We start from the raw sequence: 24,441 nt of genomic DNA, 5'->3' as shown, positions 1-24,441 counted from the left end.
ACTGAAAGTGAGCTTCGATGATAAATTTTACTTATAATAACCAACATAAATATGTGTAGTATGTATTAAATATTAAACTGTATAAAAGTAGTTTATTATGATATTTGTGAATAGACATACTGATTTTTATTAGTTTTTTTTTTTTTTTTTTTTAATTATTCACATACCAGTTACTGTTTTCTTCTCAGTGATTAAGATGTATTCATCACCAAAAAGTAGATGTGTTTTTAACTGAAGTTGGAACAAATGAAATAAATCGTAAAATTTTTAATAACATTTTAAAAACTTAGAAAATTGCAAGAAAATTTTATCACCCACATATATATATGTAATTTATGTAGCATATATTTATGTTACTGTATATGCTCATCTAATGTCTGCACCTCAACTTTACAGATAAAATTTATGTAAAAAAAAAAAAAGGGACTCGCACAATGTCCGCACCCCAAAAACTAAAGAATTTCTTACTTTACTGGCTTCCAGGAAATACTGTTTTGTAATGAAATTACTTCCCCCTCCTCCCTCATTGGAGCATTTGCATATTTCAAGCTTTCTCTTTTCATTCATAGTATCATTTGGAATTCATGGTAGTTAGCAAGTGGCATGCTTGAAATGGAAAAATACAGTGGCTTTTAAACTGAAAGTCTTAGAGTTTGTGCAGCAAAACAGAAAAAGAGCATCAGCAAGAGTATATAAATATTTAGTTGCAAAAATGATGCTGTTTATATTATTGAACTTATCTTGTTTTGTATATGTGAATTTCTTTGCTTCATCAATCCTGATTTTTGTTAATCAGGTGATTTCTTTCGCCATTTAATATACATTAATTAGTTATTGCAGTACACATGAATATAATTTTGGATAGTTTTAGCAATAAATGATAAAGAAAAATTACGAGTTTTTAGCATTGTTGTGATAAATGCTGTTACTTTTTGGTTAACATGATGCAAAATGTAAATTTTGACACAAAACTGAATGAGAGGTAGAAATGGCAACACTAATAATAAGTAAAGCTTCATGAAAAGTTTGGCTATTTTATAAAAGCAAAGATAATTACTAAGAGCAAAGACAGATATAGAAATTTACAAATCAGGAACACATGTAATTATTCTGGTCGACAGTTGACAGATTTATACTAATTTGAGCTCCTGACTCCAGAAGTAACTACACCAGATGGCTGTAAGAAGAATGCATACAAGCTACAAAACAATATCCATACTGAAACCTTTTGGTAATCATGTAGTATGCTACCTACTTCTTTTAGATAGTTATCTATTTTTTAGATGGTGGCACTAAAATCGATTGCTGTTTTAATCACTTCTTTTCCCCACTATTTATTGCTCTTTCAAATTCAAAAATATGTTTTAGTAGCACCATCTAATAAATAAATAATTAATAAAAAAGGGCAGATTGGATACTACCTGATTACCAACCTTTCCTTTCAAAAATTTAATCTTTCACTTTCTGTATGGGCCAGTATTTAATCATACTTTTCATCATTTGAAAATTGCTAAATTGTATACCCCCCAAAAAATCATTGCTTCAACAAGAAAAGTAACTGAAAATGTGTAAAATAACAGAATTAATATTAATTTACCCAGTTTATTCATAGCATCATCATTAAATAACTGCTTGTGAAATAAAACAAATAGATTATCACAAATGGTGATTTGGCTCACTGTTGTGACTGGCACCTCGTGTATCGAAAAGTACTTAAATGATTGATAAGTTAATTTGGAATTTATGTTGTTTGTTTGTGTGTCTTGAGGTACCTAATTTTAAAGAAGAAGCAATTTGAATTAGTTTTAACATTACATTTACTTTGCAATTTTTTTCCAATGTGGAGGAATGCTTAATTTATTTTTGAGTTGCATAATAAACTGTAATTTCATTAATTTTGTCTGTTGGTAATATAGCGAATTTTTGACTTTTTATGCTGCAAATAATAATAAAATCTTAATTACTACTGTAAATAATGCTGCAGTTAAAAATAAAATTAAAAAAAAAAAAGCAATTTTAGTTTTTATAACTTTGACTATTAAAAATATTTTATTCTTAGACTTTCTTTTACATGTAGCTGAAGCATCATCTGGTACTGAGAATGAAGTAGCTTGTGAAAGCCTGTATAATTTTAATTCATCCACAACTGTGTGGTCAGACTTCTTGAAAACAAATCTACATCCGAAAAGTTTTTGCCTTCTTAATGAAGTGTGCCCTTCTGAGTAAGTTTCTGTTAACTGTTTTTTTTTTTTTTTTTTTTTTTTTCTTTTAGCTATTATGTTTAAATTTTGATCCTTCATTATACCATTGTTTCACATTTGTAATATGCATGTTAAAATTTGGATGAAAGCTGCTCATAGTCATTTAAGGCAACAATTGCTTTAGCCAGGCTTTAATTTCTTGACTTTGTTTTGTAAAATTATTTATTAGAGGAAAAGGGAAAACAGATTTCTTTTTCATAATTTATTTGACCTTCCTGTAAAATATTTCAAGATAAGAATGTAATTCAAGAAATTGTGCATGATTTATAGAGATTTTTAATTAATATTTCTAATAGTAAGAAATATTTCTAAAAATGAATTACACAGGATGGTACTTTTTATATGGTGAAAGGTATGTAAAATTAACAAAATGCCTAAGGAAAAAATTAAATAAAGATATTTATCATCAATAGGATTTCTTTTCTTGGAAACTCTGAAGTTTTCAGTTGCTACCAAGATGTTATCTGGGATTATTAAAATTGCTTTAGATTGTTTTCTTTTGTATCCTGATGTACAACAAGTCTTTGATGACTCCCCACCATTTATCGTAAATTAATCTAAGTATCATATTAGCCTTCACAATTCCTCTCCAAAAAAGGAGACAACTAAGATAGTCAGCTAATTTCATTAACTTTTTAACTGCTTTTTCAGCATTATGGATTGAGGTGATAATAAATATAAAAATATTCAACTGTGCCAAAGAGTTTCTACTGTTTGTAAGAAAATAAAGTGCATGTGAAGCTTTTAGTGAATAAAACTAATTGCATCTTAAAATTTTGTATCTCTTGCTTCTTTACTGAAAGAAAAAGAACATCCATGACCATTTATGAGTTAGTTTTGATTATTTGGTGATATAAAATGTCCTTTGGCAACCTTACTCAAAACCTCCATGCATTTATAACTTTGAATATGCATTTGTAAAGTAATTTTGTGTATTGAGTTTCAGAGAGCTATTATGGTGACTTATTCTGTAATCTTTGTAGTACTTGGTTTAATATAGTTCTCATCATCTGATTGATTGTGCAACTAGTTATCATAAAATTGAGAATTAATTTTTAGACAAAATATTTTTTTATTTGTTTGATCTTATCAGAGTTATTATCAAAATATACGAAAATTAAGTTTTAATTCAATTATTGATGTTTTACGTAAAAAAGCTCCTTTTCAAAAGCTATGTAACTTTGGATTATTGTTTTAAAAATTTATCATAACTGCAGGTAGAGAAGTATATGTCGTAATAAAATATCTAATTTTTAACCATGTAAATACAATAAGTACTGGAAGTTTCTAAACTTGTATGATTCTTGACATTTTAGGAAATTAGTGGGAAACTAGAAAGCAAGAAATTTTGTATTTTAAAGAACCCTAACCATAATGCATTCTATTTCTGGAAGCATTTGTGGCTTTTGAAAGTGAAAATTTCTTAATCAACTAAAAAAATTGCAATAAATATTACTTATTTTGCTCTAGAGTCATAATTACTGAAAGAAAATGCTAAGTGAAGACATGTCTTGTTTAAAATTCAATAAAGTAATCTGCACTGTTATATAAAAGCATTAAAAAGAAAATTTATTGTATGTGATTTTTTTTTAAACAAAACTAACAAGATTGTCTTATTACAAAAAATAAATTTCTAGTTTTATAAATTGTAATTTTATTAAATTGTCAAATGAAATGATCAAGATTTAGTCAGATAAATTTTTATGTTTATTTCAATATGTTATTAGCAGCAAAAGTGCAGTGCCTGGTTTCTATATTTCATAAAGATTCATAGATTTTTCAAAAACAATTAATAATTTTCTTTCCATCATAATATCAGTTATATAAGTTTTTATTAAAACATGTGAATTACATTCAGTATGAATTAAGATGATTATGGATTTCAATGTGGGCTATTACAAAAAAAAAAAAAAAAAAAAAATGAAGTAGTTAAGATTAGGAAGAAAGATTAAAGCAGTATTGGTCAGATTTGTGAAGGTATCATGTCAGCAAACTTACTTAAAAAAATCCTGAAATACTTAAAGCCATTATAAATATGATATATGCTTTAAAAAACCCTAAAAGAGGATGACATTCATGTATTTTTTGCAGACAGACTCTGAAGTGAAGTCTTAAGCATAATATACTATAATATCACTAAGCGTGCAGTCATGAACCCAGTACTATTAACTTCTGGCTGTGGACATGGCTGGGTGGAAAGGAGGAATAAGACGTTGAAAAAACTAATTTTGTCGAATCACCATCTTTATTTCTAGGCACATGAGAAATTAGTTCTTTGGCAGACTTTTTGATTATCATTGAATACAAATAATTTTTATATACACAGATAAAAAGCTATGATGTCATCCCAGGCAGGGAAGCATAAGCAACAAAGAGCTGCTTGCATGGCAAAAGTCAGGAAAAAAGGGAAGAATATTACTCGTGGCTCAGCATTTATACCTCGTATGTGCAGAAAGCATTCTAAGCTATAATTGGTCAGCATTAGTTTTAGTTACCTTTTTCAAGCAGTGTTACTTACTAGCAGTGTTAATTTGGAATGATCTCAAATTTGGGAAAACAGATGAATTTAGGGAAAGAGCACCTAGAATGTTAATTTTGAGGTGGTCAATTATTTTTTAATGCAGCTATCGTATCTTTTTATATTTTACATATTTCCTCCTTCAAAAGAAAGGTTGGGTGAACAGGATGGAAGAAAAAGCATTAGAGCAGCAAAATGTGAAAGATATATATAATTTTGAAAAATGTAAAACATAGTATTAACTTTTAAACAAAAAATTATCATCATAGAATTTCGAGTGATATTTTGACTGAATTTGACATTTCACTGAAAGTGGTAAAATTTTGAATTTAATACACTATAGTCTTTAAAAACAGTTGCACATTTTTAGAGTTCCGAGATAAGAATGTCCAATGAAATTTTGTTCAAAATTTAAGTTCTTGTTCAAAATAGTTCCACAAGGTAAAAGTTCAAATTTTTTCACAAAGTAAAATGTTCAAATAAAAGTTGTTCAATTTTTTTATTGATGAAGGTATTTCCATTATAATACAGATTGAACTGCGAACTTTGACGTGGAAATATAATGCACAGTTTATGATAAACTTCTTCCTGTTATTGTAGCTACACATATTAATGCAACAGAAAATTCAATGTAAAAACATAATAATATGATGCAATACTAAATAAAACAAGAATACTTTGATAATTAATTTGGCAAGTCCTCTCCAACAAAATCAGCATACCATCTTGCTGATGGTTGGGAGGTGCTTTTTGAATATATCGAAAAACCTCTGTTCCTTAGAAAAGGTAACTGGTTTTTGGCATTGCACAATTGTCAAAGTTTTTAGTTTTCATTCAAAAGCCTTTTATATTACTTAATATTAATACACTGTTATACAAAATTAAACTTGAAATTTAAGACAAATAACTTGTATAAATTAAGTTAAAAAAATCTCGAATTTGAGAGAACAGATGAATTGGGGGGAGAGCACCAAATCTAGAATGTTAATTTTGAGGTGGCCAATTATTTTTTACTGCAACTATTATATTTTGTTATATTTTACATACTTATACATTTTTAATGTGTAAAGATTTGAATTTTTTCAATTGAAATGGTATTCATATTTTTTTTTAATGTTGATGAAATATTGATAGGTAAATCCATTGGTAAATCCATAAATTGGTTTCATGTATGCATTTTTAGTTGTCTTGAACATTTATAAATTTTAAAAATATTGGTATTTGGTATTAACAACATACTAATAATGCAGCTTCAGTTTCATGTACTATCAATACAAATAAAAAAAATCTTTTAATCTGTAATTCATTGTGAGTTTTTATAAAGAAAATTGGGGGGGGGGGATTGCCATAGTATTGGTTATATCAATAACAGACTCTTAGTAGTGTTAATGAGGGAATGATTAAAAGATTTGAGAAAATGTTTAAAGTCATATTTAACTCTGGAAGAGACTTTAGAATTTTCAGCAAATGTTTAAAAATTAGTGCTTGATTCAGGAAAAATCTCTTTTCAGATTACAAAAACATGCGGTGTCATATACAAAAGCATCGTAAGTAGATTTTGTGATGAAGTTTACCTCATTCACCATATCCCTTGATTCATAAATTACTTTCTTCATGCTTCAGTTTAATGAATAATATTTCTTTTTTTTTTAACAAAGCTTTTTATTGTGCAATAGAAAATTACCTTAGGGAATTAGTGATATAACAAATCTTAGCATTTCTTACCATTTTATTTATGAGTTAGATTTTAATTTAATTCTGCATTTCTTTGAAAGTAATGCAGTTGTTACTAATAATAAATGATATTGCTCTTGCAAAAAATGCACACAATCACGCTAAAGTTATTAAAGACAGTAAGTTATCATTTTAGTGCCTTAAATACTACCCTGAACTTAAATATCCTTAAGTAATCGAATTCTGTGATATATGTTGTGTTAAGTAGCATAATATCCAGATTAACATTTCTATGTTAAAAAAAAGTGATTTTGTACCATTTATGTGCACTAAATGAAAATGTGATGAATTTCATTTAAATTATTTCTTTTGTGTAGAGAAAATATCCCCCTTCAATTGTATAGCTCAGGAGAAGAAACTTATTCTAAATTTGGAAAGGATATGATTGAAGATGCTGTACGGAGGATGACTGAAGAATGTGATTATCTGCAGGTCTATTGTATAGAAATAAACAGTACTTCTTTTTCCATTTATAAATAACATAACTACAATATAACTCCTTTTATTTAATCTAATGAGGAGGAAACAATTGTGGATAACATTTGCTTCTATTAATCTGTGGTCAAGATTATTTTCGTAAAAAATGACAACTTCATTTTATACATATCAGTTTTAACAATAATATTATTGTTGAATCCATTTTAAATAGTGTAAATTTCAAAATTGCCATTTTGATTTTTTTAAATTTTTATTTAAGCAGTGTAAAAGAAATAGTGTGAACTGATAATTGAAAAAAAAAAAGTTGAATTTAATTTTTATTGTAAATATTATTTAATAACCTCTTACTGTTCACCTTTATCAGTGTAATGCAGGGCTGTGGAGTCGCTAGGGAAAATGTCCGACTCTGACTCCGACTCACTCATATATATGTAAACATATACACATGGGTTACAGCTTATTGTTTTAATACAAAAGAAGTAATAGATGCTACAGAAAAAATTGATAGCATAACAAATTATTTATATTAATTAGCATTTATTATGAAATGGAAAAACTGGCATTAGTATTTTCGAGGAAACAGTATAGCTTCAGCAAGATCTTTGTTAGAGGACCATAGAATCTGATTTGATAAACTTCAGAGCTGAGAAGAGTCTTTCCACACTGACTTGGAGTAGGAGGAAGAGCTTTTACTATTAGGGCTACTTCTTTTAACATTTCAGGATAGATTTTTATAAGTTCTAAAAGTGGTGTCTTGGTAGAACAATCATATTTCTCTATTTCTTCAAAAGTTGTGTAGAAATCTTGTTTGCATTTTATCATTTTTATATCTAAAGGCTCTTGGTTCTTTATTTTCATTTGTGTTGCCTTAGTCTTTTCAATATAATCCAAATATTTCTCAAAATCTAATTCATCACTGGAGGATGATAAAGACTCAGTTACAATGTCTGCAGTTTGACTGTTCTGATTTGAATATTCCAGTTGTTCTGAGAATAATTTCATTCCTAATGAAAGTTCATAGATGGCTCTCTTTCTCAAAGATTTTTAATTTGTTCATCATCCAACAAAATTCAGCGTTTTGGATATATTTTGGATATACATATATTGAACACAGCAAGATCTCATATTCTGGCAAATTAGTTTCTCTTTGCTTCATTGAAGAAATAATAAACGCAACTCAGTGGCACAATAGCCCTAGTGGGCCATGGCCTACAGTGCTCTGAAATCTGCTTTCTTGACCTTGGGCCCTGGAATACATTAGCATGTGTACCTGGACAAGTGGTCAGCTTGTCACAGGATTCCCAGTGTTTAGTCCCCATGCGAACTTGGTACTCATTTTGTTGACCCATTCAAGGGATGAAAGACTGAGTTAACCTTGCCCAGCCTGAGAATTGAACCCCCGAACTGTGGTGTAGCTGCGCAACACGTTAGCCACATTGCCACCGGGCTGTTTTGGAGAAATGATTCCTTCTGCAATAAACCCTCCATTTCAGAAAGAACAGCATCACATTCTTCCATTCTCACCTCCTGTTAATTTTTCGGATTGTAGCTTTTTTGTGGCTATATATGGTGTAGAAAGATGAGTTTCCCATTCCGCAAGATCATTCCAGAGTCTTTCTGTTAGTGAAACATTAGAGTTATCTACATCTTCTAAAATCATTCTTAATTCAAGGCATCAGTTTTGGGAGGTCTTGCTGCTATTGCTGCTCACCTAAATTTACCAATGAGATTTGTAACGAAGTGAAGTAACTAAATGAATCAGTTTAATCAAATAATGGCAAATATCACATCCATCCTCCTCTCTTATATTTATTTAGCAATATGTCAATAAAATAGAAAATAACTATTTATTAATGTATATAGTTCATAAATAAAAATAATAACCCAGTTTGTCATTAAATATTTTTTCAATGCACTTTAATTTCATTTCACATTCAAACTGTCCAACAAAACTAGAGTTAGAGTCGACGTGTTTTTAGCGACTCCAGCTCCGACTCCTTTTACCTAAAAATCTGCCTAACTCTGATTCTGACTCCATGACTTCGACTCCCACTCTACAGCCCTGGTATAATGTCCTTAGGGATCTTGTTACTGTATCCATGATTTTGTGAAGTTGAAATCACAGAGAAGTTGCATGCAAACTGTGCAAAACTCAACTAATACACTTTTGCCAGTAAAAGTTCCTGCTGTTTTAAACATTATTAGGAAAATTAAATTATAGCACTACTTTGTAAGTTGTTGTACATGTTTCATTTGGGAATGTAATTAAATTATTTCAATGAAGAAAATGGGTACTTGCTTCATACTTTATGAAAAGTATGCAATTCTTAAAAGTTTAAATCAGAGCTTTGAAACCAGTGTTCTCTGAAAAAAGCTCATGTTAAAAATTAATAATAATAAAAATTAATAATAAATAAAAACTAATAATAAATTCAGTTTAGAAAATAATGTTCTCTGAAAACAGCTCATGATAAAAATTAATAATACTTTGGGTTTGGACTAGAATGTATGTTAAAAACTTACAATATTTTACAAATAATTCTAGGTTTCCAGTTTTAGAAATCCTGTTTTGAATAGCTTTATGTAATTGTATGTTATTGCAATAGCTAGTAATTGTCCATTGACAGATTTCCTGAGAAAATGGCAGATATGAAACTTTGATATTGAAATCTGTTGTTCCCATTTCTGTTCTTTTTCAGTAAAATCATTTTGTACAGTGCAAATTTTAATTAGCATTATCCATCTGTAATATGTACTGAAATGTCATTCCTGAATAGAGATTTCACAGTTCAATATTTTTGCAAGCAATTTGCTGAGATCACTCATTTGCACTATAAAATATGCATTTACTTTGGAATAGGGAAATTTTGAAAAAAAAGTTGGAAATGTTAAGAAAAGGAAGGAATGGATTCTTTTTAGACTTGCTTTTTTAAAGTTAGTTTCTTCACCATTTAAATGAAACCACATTTCAGTTAGGTTAAATAAGATTTTACTGTGTTTACTCTTCCAATTTATGAACATTATTAATTGTTATTTAATTTATGCATAAATAAAACTAAAGTTATGGGCTAGATTTTTTTAAAAGCCATATGAAATTTTTAAGATTTCATGATAATTACAGTATTTACTTCAACTGTTGAGATCTTTGAGAATTTTTATTTGTTTTTTTGAGTGTATAGTAAAAGTGTCTCCCTTGCAAACATCTTGTCTTAGCACTTTACCGACTGATTACTTATTAATCGGTATTTTATCACCAACGCCTACCAACTGATAGCCTATTAACCGGCTTTGTATTACCAATGCCTACCAGCCGGTAGCCTATTAATCAGCTTTTTTTCGCCAACGCCTATGAACTGTTAGCCTATTAATCAGTTTTTTTCCCTTGGGGCTACCTAAAAATATCAATTGGTAGCCATGGCAATAAACAAGTGCCATTTGCTATATCATTTGCATTTTATTATTAGGGAGAACCTGCGGCTGGTCGGACATGCGTATGCTGTTGAACTGCTAGCGGTCAGTAAAGTGTTAATATTTGCACTGTTTATTTTTGACATAAGTGGATATTTATTTTTCTGTTATGTAATTTGTTTTTGCAACTTATATGTTTTTTTTTTAAAAAATTTTTAGGGTTTTCATGTTATTTTTGATGCTCATAATGGGTTCTCTGGTATAAGCAGTAATATCCTCCAGTATCTTGATGATGAATACCATGCCCATCCTTCAATATGTTTTCCTGTGTTTCAAGATAAGAATGCATTTCCTGTTCAGGTAATTGTAAATACATGTATAGTTAATTATCAAAGATAGAACATTATTTAATAATGATTGAACTACTATTTTGTTAACCTGTCATGTGTTAGCAACTAATCTTAACCTGTCATGTGTTAGCTTAATTAGTTTGCCACCAGAGGTTTAAGAATTTTATGCAGCAAAGTCTGTTAACAGTAGGTTTTTAAAATAAGCTAAAGAAGTGTTATAGATAGCTTATACATAGAGCATGTATAAGCCCAAATATATATGTATAAATATATTTATTAATCATGCTATGTAAAATTAAATCTAATGTGGACATAATTTTTAAGTTGAAATGTAAATATAGTAGTATACTTTTTAAGCATTCTTGAGAAATGATAATGCTGGAATTGTAACCATCTTGATAGATCACGTATATGTTGCCGAAATAGATGTTAGCTAAAAAAAAAAAACATGAAAAAATTTTAATGATTTTCATTTGCAAGAATTAAAGGGGGGAGAGTGTATTTTTAGAATTCTCTGTAATTGTAAATGTCATGGATGCATATCCTTGAATGCGTAAATTGTTAATTTTTTTTTCCTAGATATAATTAAAGTATTATGGAAAAAGAGCAATTCTTTTGTAAAATTCTAAGTTTGTTTTGGAATTTTGCTGGGATTTGCTGCTCATAGGATTCAATATGATAATGACTTGAAGGCTTGATAAAATATTCAATAGTCCTTTTATTATGTTTTGAACTCTGGATGTGACATCTTAACCTTTGGTATTTTAATCATGTGAAAACTGTATAATGAAAATATAGGAATTTTTTTCCTGAGCAATAGATTAATCCTCTTTGTTTTTTTCTGCTTCTGTACTTATTCCTGTGCTGATTGATGGAACTGCATTTATAGTTAACCCTTAGTCAGAACGATGTTTCTGTGAGATACTTTTTTGTACTTAACTGAATGGAAAAAATTAACTGTGCTGACTGAAGTATTAACTATCAGGGCCGCCATAGGCACACCTTGAAAGGGCCCTGAAGTTTTAAAAACTTTAAAATTAAAAGAAAACAGATTTATAAAAAAATGGCAACCAGAAAAGTCCAGTCTAATCTGATTTAATTAATACAATAACCAGTAATAACAAATTTCAGTCAAGTGTAGGTGTTTATTTAGTAATGTGGAAAGTCAAAGTGTAATTAAACTTTTAACATATAAAAGCCGTTTTTTGCTAGCAATTTAAGATTATCTCTTCTGTTTAGAAAATTCATAAGAAAATAACTGTTTAGAAAATTCTTAAGAAAATAGACCAGAGTAAAATTTAATGAGAATAAATATAAAGCATAAAATTTATGTGAAATTCTGTGTAGTAATATAATTTAGCTCTAAGATTATCCATCAGTTTATCTAAGTTTCGCATGCAGCATTTGAATTATTTTTTAAAGTATTACTTTTCTTTAAACTATGTATTGATTAAGCAATATTTTATATCATTTCATACTTCTATTTATTTTTAGGATGTGAAGCAACAGATGCATCGATTATTTGCTATACTGTTATCCATGAGCAATATGAACATTCATTCATCATTTTTTTCTCCTTTGTCTTTCTCTGATGATGTTGTTAAACTCGCTGAACCATACAGAACTTTTCCTTTTATTCAGTATGATGTATGTTATGTTTATTTTTGCTATAAATTAGAAATAGCAAAGGCCAGTTTATGCATATTTAGTTAACTTTTGCAAGTTGATTGTGTTGATTAGTTACATTATGTACACTGCACAAAAAAAAAGGGGGGGGGCCTGCGACAGTTCTATAAATTAGAAATAGCAAAGGCCAGTTTATGCATATTTAGTTAACTTTTGGAAGTTGATTGTATTAATTAGTTACATCATGTACACTGCGCAAAAAAAAGGGGGGGCGACAGTTCTGTATCTCCCAATCTACTGGGCCAATTGACAGAATTCAAATTGCGTTTTTCATGTCTCAAAAGCACAACTTAGGATATATATTATATTTGTATATAGCATTGCTCTAGCATAGGGATTTTAACACAAAACCGGACTTTTTCTGTAATAACATACCATTTTTTTTACCTATTTCGATTCTGTGACTCAAATTATGCCAGATATTAAATTTTGTAAAATTTGGTGCGAAATCTACAGAGAAATTTAAAAATTTATCTTGGGGCAATTTTTTCAGTTAGCGCCAAGAATAATTCACTTGGCAACTTTGTGCATGAGCGGAAAAAAGCCACATCTATCCAAATAATTCCTTTCAAATATTTTAGAAAAGTATCTAAACCACATTTGATGTTTTCTTCCTTTCAAAAAATATGCCAAATTTCAAAATGTGCCAATATATAAATTCACGTATTCGGAAATTTTGAATAAAAAACTGCCATTTTTTGCAGGTATGCTTAGAAATATGTCTACTTTTAGATGACGGCAAAAATTTTATAGATTATTATTCAAAATTTTTTTGAAAAATTTATAAAAATTATTTAAAAATACAAATTTTAAAACCAAGTCATAAAAAAACATGCGAGTTTTGTTTGGAATGAACCTGAATTTCAAAAGGTGAAAAGAAGAATCGAATAAGTTTAATAAAAAAAAAGAGAGATTAATAAATATACAATCAAACTCAATTAACATTGAGAAGCTAAAATTTTGAGAGCTAATTTTTTAGAAACCACTCATGTGAATTTTGAAAAAACGTGGCAGTTTGCCATAATTTGAATCATAGAATCGAAATATGGCAAAAAAATTGGCATGTCATTTCACAAGAAGTTCGATTTGGTGTCAGAATACCTATATTAGAACAATGTTATATATAAATCTAATATATCGCACTCTCGAGATATATTATCTAAGTCGCACTCTCGAGACATAAAAAACGCAAGTTAATTTTCGGCAATCGACCCAGTAGAATGGGAAGTATAGAACTGTCCATCCCCTTTTTTTTCTGCACAGTGTACATTTAAGTTAAAAAAATGCGTTAGGCAAGAAACCTGCCGGTAGAACTGGAACTTGATCAATTGTTTAAATTTTAATTTTAAAACTTTCTGTTTATAATACACTCTTTTGCAAAAAAATTGAAGCACCATGAAGGAAGGGTGTTAAATATTCATCTAAAGTGTCTTTCTCTCACTAGAGGCTCCATTAGTGAGAGAAATCAAAACTTTGTTTTTATTATTCTTTTTGTAAACAGTAGATAGTTCGTTTCGAATCCGTGTGATGGACGGATAAATTGTTTCGTACAGCCAGCCATAAAAGAAAAAGAGAGGCTGTACAAGAAAATGTATTTAAATCTTAATTTTTTCCTTTTGAATGTTTTATGTAAATAAAATGTGATGTCAAGAAAATTCAATTGTGGTTATTCTGTAAAGAAGATTGCCAGCTGAAACATCACGTCATATTCAACGATACATCAGAAAAGGTAAATGAATTTTGTTGTTTTTTAATCAGTTATATATAAACAGAACCTGCATACGTCAGTGGATTCTGACAACTTTGATCAACAGTAGTTGATTAATTACGTAATAAAGGGATTGTTTTTGATGAAATTGAATATGTGTATAGCTCATACACAGATAACAAAATGATTAAAAAATCATAGTACCTGTTCATTTCAAGGTCATAGTACCTGTTCAGTTCATGGCTGTAGTGCGTTGAGTAGTCGCAATCACCCTTTAAGTGTTCAAATCAGTACTTAGTCGAACCACCCCTGGCGGCAATGCATGCTTGAATTCATCGAGGCGAGAAGTGGTAGAGGTTCCTAATGTCATCCAGCGATACGTCCTGTCAGGTATTCATCATTTAGCGCTTCAGATCTGCAATATTTTGTGGTGCCCGAATCTGGCGGCCTACCATGTCCCAGACATGCTCAATTAGTGAAAAGTCTGGTGACCTTGGTGGCCAAGGAAGAGTATCAACCACACGGAGACAGTCCAGAGATATGCGAGTGGTATGTGTCCTGGCATTATCTTGCTGGAAAATGGCCCCAGGATGATGTGCCATGAAGGGTAATGCAACTGGTGACAGGATGGTATCAACATATCGTTGAGCTGTTAAAGATGTACGGAGGATGACTAAAGATGTTCTGCTGTCTTAAGAAATAGCATCCCACACCACCACACCAAGGGTTATGTCTGTATGTCTTTGTAAAACAAAGGCTGATTGGGACCGCTGGCCCCATCCTCTCCAGACATGAACACAGTGGTCATCTGCTTCAAGAGTAAAGCGCGATTCATCGCTGAACACTGTAGGATGGCAGCTATGATGATCGGCTGCAACACCACTCCAGACGACTTCGCCGATGTTGTGGGGTCAAAGGCAAAAGTCGGAAAGGCCTCCGTGAGCGTAATCCCGCCTCAGACAAGTGCCGTGAGATGGTGGACAGTACCACAGGAGGTATAGACATGGCTGTAGTGCGTTGAGTAGTCGAGAATTATACCATTGGGCCAGTTGTGATCCTTGGCCTTCTAGAGCCTTTATTTTGTTGGCAATTTTCTAGTAGCAACCATTGCTGCTAACATCTTTGCACAGCAGTGTCTGTACACTGCAGATGGCGGCCTATTGCTCAGTATGACCACCCAGCTTCACGCAACCCTACAATGCGACCACGTTCGATGTCATTTAAATGTCTGTAAGGTCTTTGATATCGTCGTAATGGCATCTTTAATTCCTTCTCTACAGAATTAAACTGGCAGCAACAAAAAAAGATAATGTTCCACCTCTGTTACTGGTTTCATACTTTGTGAATTGTGCATTAGAAATGTGCGCTATGATCTCAATTCCTGTTCTCGATCAAGATGTATTTGCATACTAAATTTCGTGGCAATCGCAAAAGTCCTTCTTTGTGCTTCGATTTTTTTTGCAAAAGAGTGTGTTGTTATTTTATTTATGTTTTGATTTATTTGACTAATGTTGGGGAAAAAACATGGAAAAATAGGAAGAAAAGAATTAAAAAGTTTTTATAATTTATTGTCATCAACCCTATTAACAGCCATGTTTTTTAAACAAAATGTGTTTTCTTCTCCTTTGGCTTCCTATATTGAGGGCTAAAAAAGGACCTTACCCATACATTTTTAGGACTTTAATAATTAATGTATCTTATATGTAATATATAGAAATAGCATCAACAGTAAATTTATTAAAGTAAATATTTAAAATGTCTTGCTTTTTTTCTGTAACAAAGCTCCCATTTCATTGAAACTTTTTGATAAATTTGCTTTTCATTTTATGATCAGTTTTCAAACCCTCAAATTATACAATAGTTCTATTCTTTAAATTGTTCAATGCTTTTTGGAATCTATTTTAAATAACTGTTTTATTTTATCATACCCCAAACTGCAAAGTCATGTATTTTGTTAAGTGTGATAATCTTGGAGGACAATGAGCAGTTCCCTTTCTCACAGTCTGAATTAATAGTTTGAATATCAATATATGAAATTGCTCAATCCAATAAATATTAACGTCAAAAATTAGGATCTGTAAATATGTTCTTTCTATAAGATAACTTTTAGGCCATCTTGCATACAGTGAAAGAAATTCCATTGCAGTGGCATATGAATTCGTATGTGCATTCAATATTTTACTATTGTGAAATTTTCTTCTGGTATCATATTTTTGGATTATATTTATGTGGCTAAAGGTTGAAGATTTTTAATTCTTAATAAATTTAAAAAAAGTCCAACCTTTGAACAATTCAGAAAGAACAACAAATGCAGGATGGCAACTGGCAAGATTTAGCCTTTAACATTAGACAAAGGTTTTTTTTAAAGGTTTTACAATGCTGTCAATGAGCTTGCAGTTTATTACTTTGCTCTTAGACTCATTCCTGATGATTAATTTTTTCTTTCCCTATTCTTCTGTACAATAGAAAATGATAACTATACATGCTCATGTACAGCTCAATAGATGTCATGGCATCCCTTGATTTTGTTGGTAGCCTTTCTTTTCTTTTCTTTTTTTTTTTTTTTCTTTTTCTTTTTTTTTTTTTTTAGTCTTTCTTTAGATCATTATATCAATGTTCAGTTTTCTTAATAAGATGACTTACTGAACGTATTTTTTTACCTTTATTAATTGAGCATCAATTTCTGTGCATTTATGCTACATAAAATTCAACAGCAAAATCATAAAATTTTTCGAAGTGGCATAACTTTAGAATTCACCATAGAATGTCAAGTGTTGCCATACTTTTTTTTAATATTTGCTATATTATTTCCTCAAAAATAATATATGGCAATAACATTGCTAACAGTATCCTTTTATTTTAAAAGTGATATGATGCAAAAATGAGAGTCAAGACTAATAGTCTTCCTAGTGCTAAAAAATGGACACAGTGCAGATATGCATTTGCTGTGCTTCATCTGAAATAAACACTAAAATAATAAAAAAAAAAGAAGTTATCTCCATTGTTCCTTGAAAGGGGGAGAGATTTTAATAAGAAGAAAAAGAAATAAAAATCTCATCTTTTTAGAAGAATCCATAATAGGTCTATTATAAACATTTGCAGGAATCAATCAGAAGTGGTATTTTTTGGTGATAAGTATCAAGTACTGCTTTTCCAACTGCATTTTTTATAATGCTATATTTATTAAATTAATTTTTTATTCCTATATGTGTATTAAATGCATTTTTTGTAATATTATATATGTTAAATTAATTTTTTATTACTGCACATATATATTAAATGCATTTTTATAACTGTATAAAATGCACTTTTAATAACTTTACTTCATGATAATAGTATGTGTAACAGTTTGACCATTTTTAATGCATGATTTTAGTACGGAAAATTTTAAAGAGCAAAGTCTAAGAATTTGTTCTCAGATATTTGTTTTCTTTAAATCTAGGTAAAATTGCAATATCACACAAGTGCAATAATTGCTGCTGCCATTGAAACTCTCACATCTCCATATCGTCATAAGTCTTTAAAGTTTAGCATGTCAGAAATTTCTTCTGGTATGTCTATATATGGGAGAAAGGTAAAAATCTTTTATTTTATTGACATCTGAGAACAAACTTTGATAATTTAGTAAACTAAATATATGTTTGAAATTTCTGCATTGAGATTTATGCATTTAAAAAATAAGATAATTTATTAATGCAAATAAATATTTGGCATTTTCTTCAGTAAAATCAAAATGTAATTAATGTACTATCAAGAAACATTTTATATATTAATGGTTTGGAATTATTGAATTACTTGCTAGAATGAGAGATTGTCATATCAGGATTATTAAACTTTTTAAAATTGTGAATCCATATACAATTTTCATTTTTGCTTAAATTTGCAATTAAGATCCAGCCAGTAAAATGTTTTTTAGGGGGATAGGTGTGGTTTACTTGGTTTATTCTATTCTAGAAATTGTATTATTTCTTCTTTTACTTGGTTTATTTTATTCCAGAAAGTGTTTTATGAGGTTTGTTTCAACATTGCATAATATGGACAGTTATTCATGCGTTTTTCATTCCTTTATTTCAGTACTTCATTTTGTATGTATTTAAACTTAAACTTTTCATTTCAATAAAGAAAAGTCGTGTGGTTAATTTTCCCCTCTGTAAAATGCAGTTTATTTTTCTTTAAAAATTTTCTATAAACTGCTGTATGAAAAAGAAAATAACTAACAAAATTTCTTCTAAATTTTTAGAGGTTTCCGATTTTAAGTGTTTAGGATTATAATTACACTGTAACACTCATAATTACTACTGTAACCATCTAATTCTTAACTAGGTCAAGTGCAGCTCAGCTCCTTTTCTTCAAGTGTTTAAACTTACTTAGTTTTCACTATTAGCTTCACCACTTTAAACTAACAGACAGACACAGATATTCAACTTAAGGTTATTTAACCTCACCACTCATGAGGTTAAAATAAAAATATTACAAGATAAAGTTACCATCACCTGGATTTAACAGTGAACACAAAACTAGCCTTTAACAACTTGTAGTTACAATACCTAAATGCTTTGTAAACGGGGTACTAAGTTATGGATTGACAACTAATAGTTAGTCAAAATCTTAACTTACCGCTCACATATGTCTCAGAATTCTAGTCTTATGCAAGCAGCAGCAATTTGTAAAGCTATGAGCTGGTTGAGGAGGCAGACAACATTGTCTAAACTCTCCTTTGATTATGAGCTCTTTCTCGAAATTTATACTAAACTGCTTGCTTCTCAAATCTGCATACTTTGGAATGAGTGAGCCTGTGATGAAATGAGGCTACAGGAAAGCTGTGAAGTAAAATCAAACTGGTGAGTGAAACTCAAATATAATGCCACAACACAATCCATGACTATTATGTAATTATAGTCTTAAAAATATTTTACAATTTTTTTTTTTTTTTGTTTGAATGCAGTCTATGCAAATTTTAATTTTTGTTTTAAAATTTTAATTTGAAATATTTTTTTAGCTAGTCTGCTCTAGCTTATGTCTTCCTTTCCCACTGTGTGATGATACCTTCATAAGTACAATGGTTGAAAAGGATGGGCCAGAACACTATGTGACATCACTTAGTCCTTTCTACAAACCTGATTCAGAAAAAACTTTATATCAGTCATCTGTTCTTAGAGGTGTACCTTTGACTAGATTTCAGAAGTAAGGAATTTTAATTTGATGTTCAAACAAAAATTTAAAAATTGCAGTTCTTTTCATATTACAAAAAATATTATTTATGAAATTTGAAGAGAAATTTTTAAAGGGGAAGAATCCATGAAGGAAAATTTGTTAATGTGTATAAATTCCAATTTAACAATTGTCAGTGGACTTTTTCAAAATTATTGGTACTTTCTGATTATCTGCACCTCTTTCCTGAAAACTCAGGAACTATTGGCAACTAATGTTTCATCAAGCTAAGGCACAAAGGACAACAGCCATTTTCGCAAAGGGCACTGCACTAAAAATTACATGTAACAGCAACCAGCTAACAAAATTAAAAATAAAAAATGCTAGAAACATCCATAATAAAACACTTTTTTTTTTTCCTTTGCAGTGTTCTTCCCATGTAGAAATGGGTCAGTTTAACTTAAAAAAAAAAAAAAAAAAAAAAAAAAAAATCATATAATAATAATACAAACTCAGCATCATGCACAAATTTTGATCCACAAAATTTTATCATTTAAGAAGAGCAACTTTATGGAATGGGAATTTTTGCATTCTGTGTTGTACAAAATGCCATATTTTTGAAGACATGTAGCACTTCTTTTTCATCAGCAGGAAACTCCACTTTCCCATTACAGTTTTTTGCAAGAAGTAAAAAAAAAGGTATACTTGAATGTCACAAAAACAATTGCAAATCAGAAAAATGACCATTGAATGTGAAGCTGGAAATCAGCTTTTATCTGCTGGATTGCCATGTAAATACATTTTATGGGTGACATCATGGGTTTGATTAACTTCCAGTTACCTACCCTTACCAATCAGTTAGCTTTCCCATATTTTAAGATTGCATTTAGCAAAAAAAGTTATGTAACAAAAAAAAAAAAAAAAAAAAAAAAAAAAAAAAAAAAAAAAAAAGAAAACTGAAAGTTTTCTTACTTTATTTATGATTTTGTTTTTTAACGTTTTGTGTGTTACCTTTAATTGTTAAATATCATGTTCTTTGCACTTAAACCATAAAATTCAATTCAACAGCAATATCACAAATATTAAAAAGAAAGGATATCTTTAGATTTTCCAATACACAGTCTTGTGGGCTGGAGATTTTTTCGTACAGTGTTGCTATTGCTCACTTTGAAATCTTTGTGTTTATTAATAAAAAATTCAATAAATAGCTACTCCAAAATATGAAATAGGTAATAAAAACAAATTCCAAATGCCCATATTCGAGTGGAGACTACGTTGTTTAAAATTTGATGTCTCTAGGTACTATCATATTTTCACAATGCGAGAAACATACATATATTCATTTCTTCATTATTTAATTTCTTTAAGTATTATGCTGAGCTATAATATTTGGTGGCAACAGTTTGAAAAGTGAAGCACAATTTTATATTGGACAACACAAAATGCCAAAACGAAATTAATAGCCCTTGTAGGCAAGTTGCTCCTTTTTGGTACAAAATCCTTGCTATAATATAAATTTCCACTGGTTTTATGTATGTCACATGAGATCATATAGGTTTAGATGTTTGAATATAAAGCATATTTCTATTCAAAATTTTAAGTATTGCATGTTTGGATAGTTTTAAGAACAGCTGCACAATTTCAATGCTGAAATACTTTTGAAAGTTAAAAATCTAGCATTAAAGCAAAAATGCTTTTGAAAGCTATAATCATCAAAGCTAAAATGCATTTAAAAATGTAAAGGCATATTCTTTTTCAATAATTGTTAATTCACTGTCATGGTTCTATAATTAATTTTCTTGAATCTCATGTCTATTTATTCCAAATTATGGCTACTGTAAAATAACAAAGCTATTAAACACATAATAGTACAGTATAAGTGACTACCAATTAAAAATTACTCAAAAATATGAAAGAGATAAGCAGAATTATTATACAATATGTCAGTAAATTAAAAAATAAATAAATAAAATAATAAAAGATGCATCAAAAGTAATATTCAACAAAGCAAAAATAATGGAGGCAAATATTTAGCTAACTTACAACGGTATTATACAGTCAAGAAATTAAGATTTTTATAATTTTTAAGCCCATTGATAATTATTATAAAATATATTATAATGTGTAAAGTGTTTGAAATGAGAAAAAAATTGAAAATATCACTTTTATAATTAATATTCTTTTCTCTTGTGTAGACCTGGTAAATCATTATATCATTCAGCTACACCTGAAGAATTATTCAAGCAATACTTAGCCGAATACTCAGCAAGTTCAGTTACGTGAGTAATAGTTTTGTAGGTTTATTATTTATTTATGTTGTAATTTACTAAATACTGTTCAATTTAAAAGATTTTTTTCTTTTTTTTCATTTTTCTGACAAAAGAAAAATTGTTTAAAATTTGAGTATATTTTTAAATTTATATTATACTTTTCTTGTAGTACTGCTACTGTATTTTACGAAAAGTGTAGTGTTGTTCCACCATTTCCCAAAATATTCAACAGTACTGTTGGTGTCAATGGACTTTTACATCCAGGGGTGCTTTCTAACAGTCAAGGTAAGAACTGCATATATTCAGATCAAGTTTTTCTTCTTTTTACGATATATGAGGCTTAAAGGAAATCTTACTGTTTTATCTGTTGTGTGTGTAAATATTTAAATTCTTTTTACTACATTGTTGTAATATTTATTTATCTATTTTGTATTTGTGATACATATTTTTAATATATGTTTGATTCTAGTATGGAATTGTTTTTGTTGATCTGAAAAGGGCAGTGGTTTAAAAAAAAATGGTGGACATTTTTAGGCTTTTGCCACTCTAAGGCCAGAAGTGGTGGTCATTTTATTATGGAGACACTTGATAGGTGGCCACCTTAACATCCTGTGATGGGACAGACAATTTTACAAACATCCATGCCTTCTTTTGGGATTTGAACGCTGTTCCTTCGGCATCACAGTAGGCTCCACTAATCACTGTACCATCTGGGGAGCAAAAAGGCAGTGTTCAGAATATAAAAATAGCTTAATTGAAATATGAGATATGCTCTTCACATGACAGATCTTTCTTGAATTTTCTGGAAGCTCATGTCTTATATAAATACAGCTAAGAAAGCCTAGAGTTTGTTTTAGTATTGTTTTTATAGTAGTATTAAAAATTGTAACCCTGATATAATATTGTTTATGTACTGTGTATATAATTTGTTTCCATCTTTCCATGCATTCCCATTATTGCTGTACTTATAAAACACCTAATCTATGGGGGGAGGAAATAGCAAAAAAGTGGTGATTATAGTGTATTATTTGAGAAAAATTATATACTATTGTGTGAATATTCATAACTAAAACAGCTGTCATGAACCGAAAAGGGTAAGTTGCAGCCAAATGAAATTTAACAATTCTTCTTACAGCCACTATTGAATGGTAGAGTAGTGATGTAATAAATTTAAGTATAAAAGATTTCATTAGTGTAAAATGTACCATAATCAAGTTAACTTCATCAAAAATATTCAAATTTTTATTGCAATTCACAGACAATGTATTGCTCACAATATAATATTTCTGGTATATGTATGTTGAATATAATTAGTTTAGTCCAGAACAACTAAATAGCAGGCCATGTCTGTTGAAGTCCATGAAGGCATATGTCTGTTAAGTCTTAAATCAAACATGTTTATAGGTAGGTATAAGTCAAGAAATCCATCAAGTAAGAAAAAAATAATTTTCCAAATGTATGTAGAATAATGGTATTTGAGTAATCATGGGCATGTTTAATAATTTCAAACCAGTTTTTGCGCAGTCTTCTTCTTCTCTCTCTCTCTCTCTTTTTTTTTTTTTTTTTTTTTTTTTGTGCTATTATATGATTCCTATTCACTGCATAAAAACAGGTTTGGGTGTAGCTATAAAAAATAGTTGTTGCAACACAATTAAAAAGTTTTTTTTTTTTTTAATGGGGTGAATAGGGACTGCATAATCGCACAAAAACTGGTTCCAGTGTATAATGTAAACTACATAATTTGGAATTGCATAAAGTGCTTGATAATCATGTTGTTACAAACAGTTTTCTCACTGTCCCTTAATATGTAGAGAGCTGTAGTATTTTTCCTAATTCTATATCAGAAGAGGTGAAAAAAAACATGTTATATGAATAAACTGAAATTAAATTTTATGTGTATTTTGATAAAGTGCTTCCATTTCCAAAGTAAAATTTCTATTTTGGATTTCTTAGGGGTTGAGAAAGTGCCAGTAGCTGCATCTTTCAGTAGCTCAGATTCTTCTGCCCAGTTCATTGATGGGTTACTCTCACAAGCTAACAAGCTGCATTTTAAAGAATATGTGAAATGTGTTGAAACAGCATATGAGAAAGATGATTATCAGGAAGTTCTGCAGAATCTAATTGGACTGAAAGAAAGTTATCAAGATTATTGACCTCACCTTGACATAAATTGTGCTTATATACTTTGACATATGCAACATTCCTGTTCATTTTTATGACAGAGAAAATATTTATTAAACTAATTTTATTGATTTTGGGATGTAGTAACTTTTAGCTTTTTCTGGATTTTCTTTTGTACTGCTTCTGCAAAGTACAACATCAGGACTTTTGACATAACATATTTTTATGCTTTGAATTATGGACAAATAAAAAGAATTTATATTAAGAAAATCACAGAAATTCTAAAATTAAAATATTTAAATTGTATTATTGCATACTTTATTATGGAATATGCTTATTGTGTTGCAACAATGACTGGTACTATTTCAGAATTTATGACTGTATGGTGAGCTCTGGTTTTCATTTTATATTTTTCAGCATTAATTATCATAAAAATTTTGTAAACAAATCAAGAGATAATTATACTTTCGTATTATACACTAAAGAGCCAAAATATTATGACCACCTACTCAGTGACCTTTTACCTGCAAATTGCCTGGCATGAATGTCACAAGTTCTTGGTAGATAACTGGAGGCAGATTGTAACAAATGTCTAAGCAGCAGTCTCACAAAGTCGAGATACTTTGACATGGTGATGTCTGATATCTGAGCTGCTTCTTCATGACATCCCAAATGTGCTCTTTGGAGTTAAGATTCACAAGTTAGGTGGCCAAAACATTAATTGGAATTCATTCTGATGTTCCTTGAACTACTCCAACACAATTCGAGCCTTGTGACATGGGGTATTGTCCTGGTG

General features: G+C 29.7%; 1 protein-coding gene across 4 annotated transcripts in view; it reads left to right on the top strand.

Moving 5' to 3' along the window:
* mst (misato mitochondrial distribution and morphology regulator) overlaps nt 1-23,777 on the top strand; it is a 42,455-nt gene extending 18,678 nt beyond the window's left edge. For 3 of the 4 annotated variants that reach the window (XM_085821124.1, XM_085821126.1, XM_085821127.1), the window contains exons 5-14: nt 2,078-2,222; nt 6,291-6,326; nt 6,831-6,945; nt 10,579-10,719; nt 12,204-12,356; nt 17,546-17,677; nt 19,103-19,287; nt 21,450-21,533; nt 21,694-21,809; nt 23,478-23,777. In XM_085821124.1, coding sequence (XP_085677250.1) covers nt 2,078-2,222; nt 6,291-6,326; nt 6,831-6,945; nt 10,579-10,719; nt 12,204-12,356; nt 17,546-17,677; nt 19,103-19,287; nt 21,450-21,533; nt 21,694-21,809; nt 23,478-23,677 — 1,307 coding nt within the window. In that variant the 3' untranslated portion in view covers nt 23,678-23,777. The remainder of the gene's footprint in view (nt 1-2,077; nt 2,223-6,290; nt 6,327-6,830; nt 6,946-10,578; nt 10,720-12,203; nt 12,357-17,545; nt 17,678-19,102; nt 19,288-21,449; nt 21,534-21,693; nt 21,810-23,477) is intronic. The other variant, XM_085821125.1, reaches the window with a different exon arrangement.
* The last annotated feature ends 664 nt before the right edge of the window (nt 23,778-24,441 follow it).

The sequence above is a fragment of the Stegodyphus dumicola genome, chromosome 7 (genome assembly GCF_044657685.1).
Source record: "Stegodyphus dumicola isolate Sdum_Otavi_A_Nest chromosome 7, ASM4465768v1".
NCBI classification, from domain to species: Eukaryota; Metazoa; Arthropoda; class Arachnida; order Araneae; family Eresidae; genus Stegodyphus; species Stegodyphus dumicola.
The sequence above is the reverse complement of the archived record's forward strand: the minus strand, read 5'-3'. Positions and strand labels throughout refer to the sequence as shown.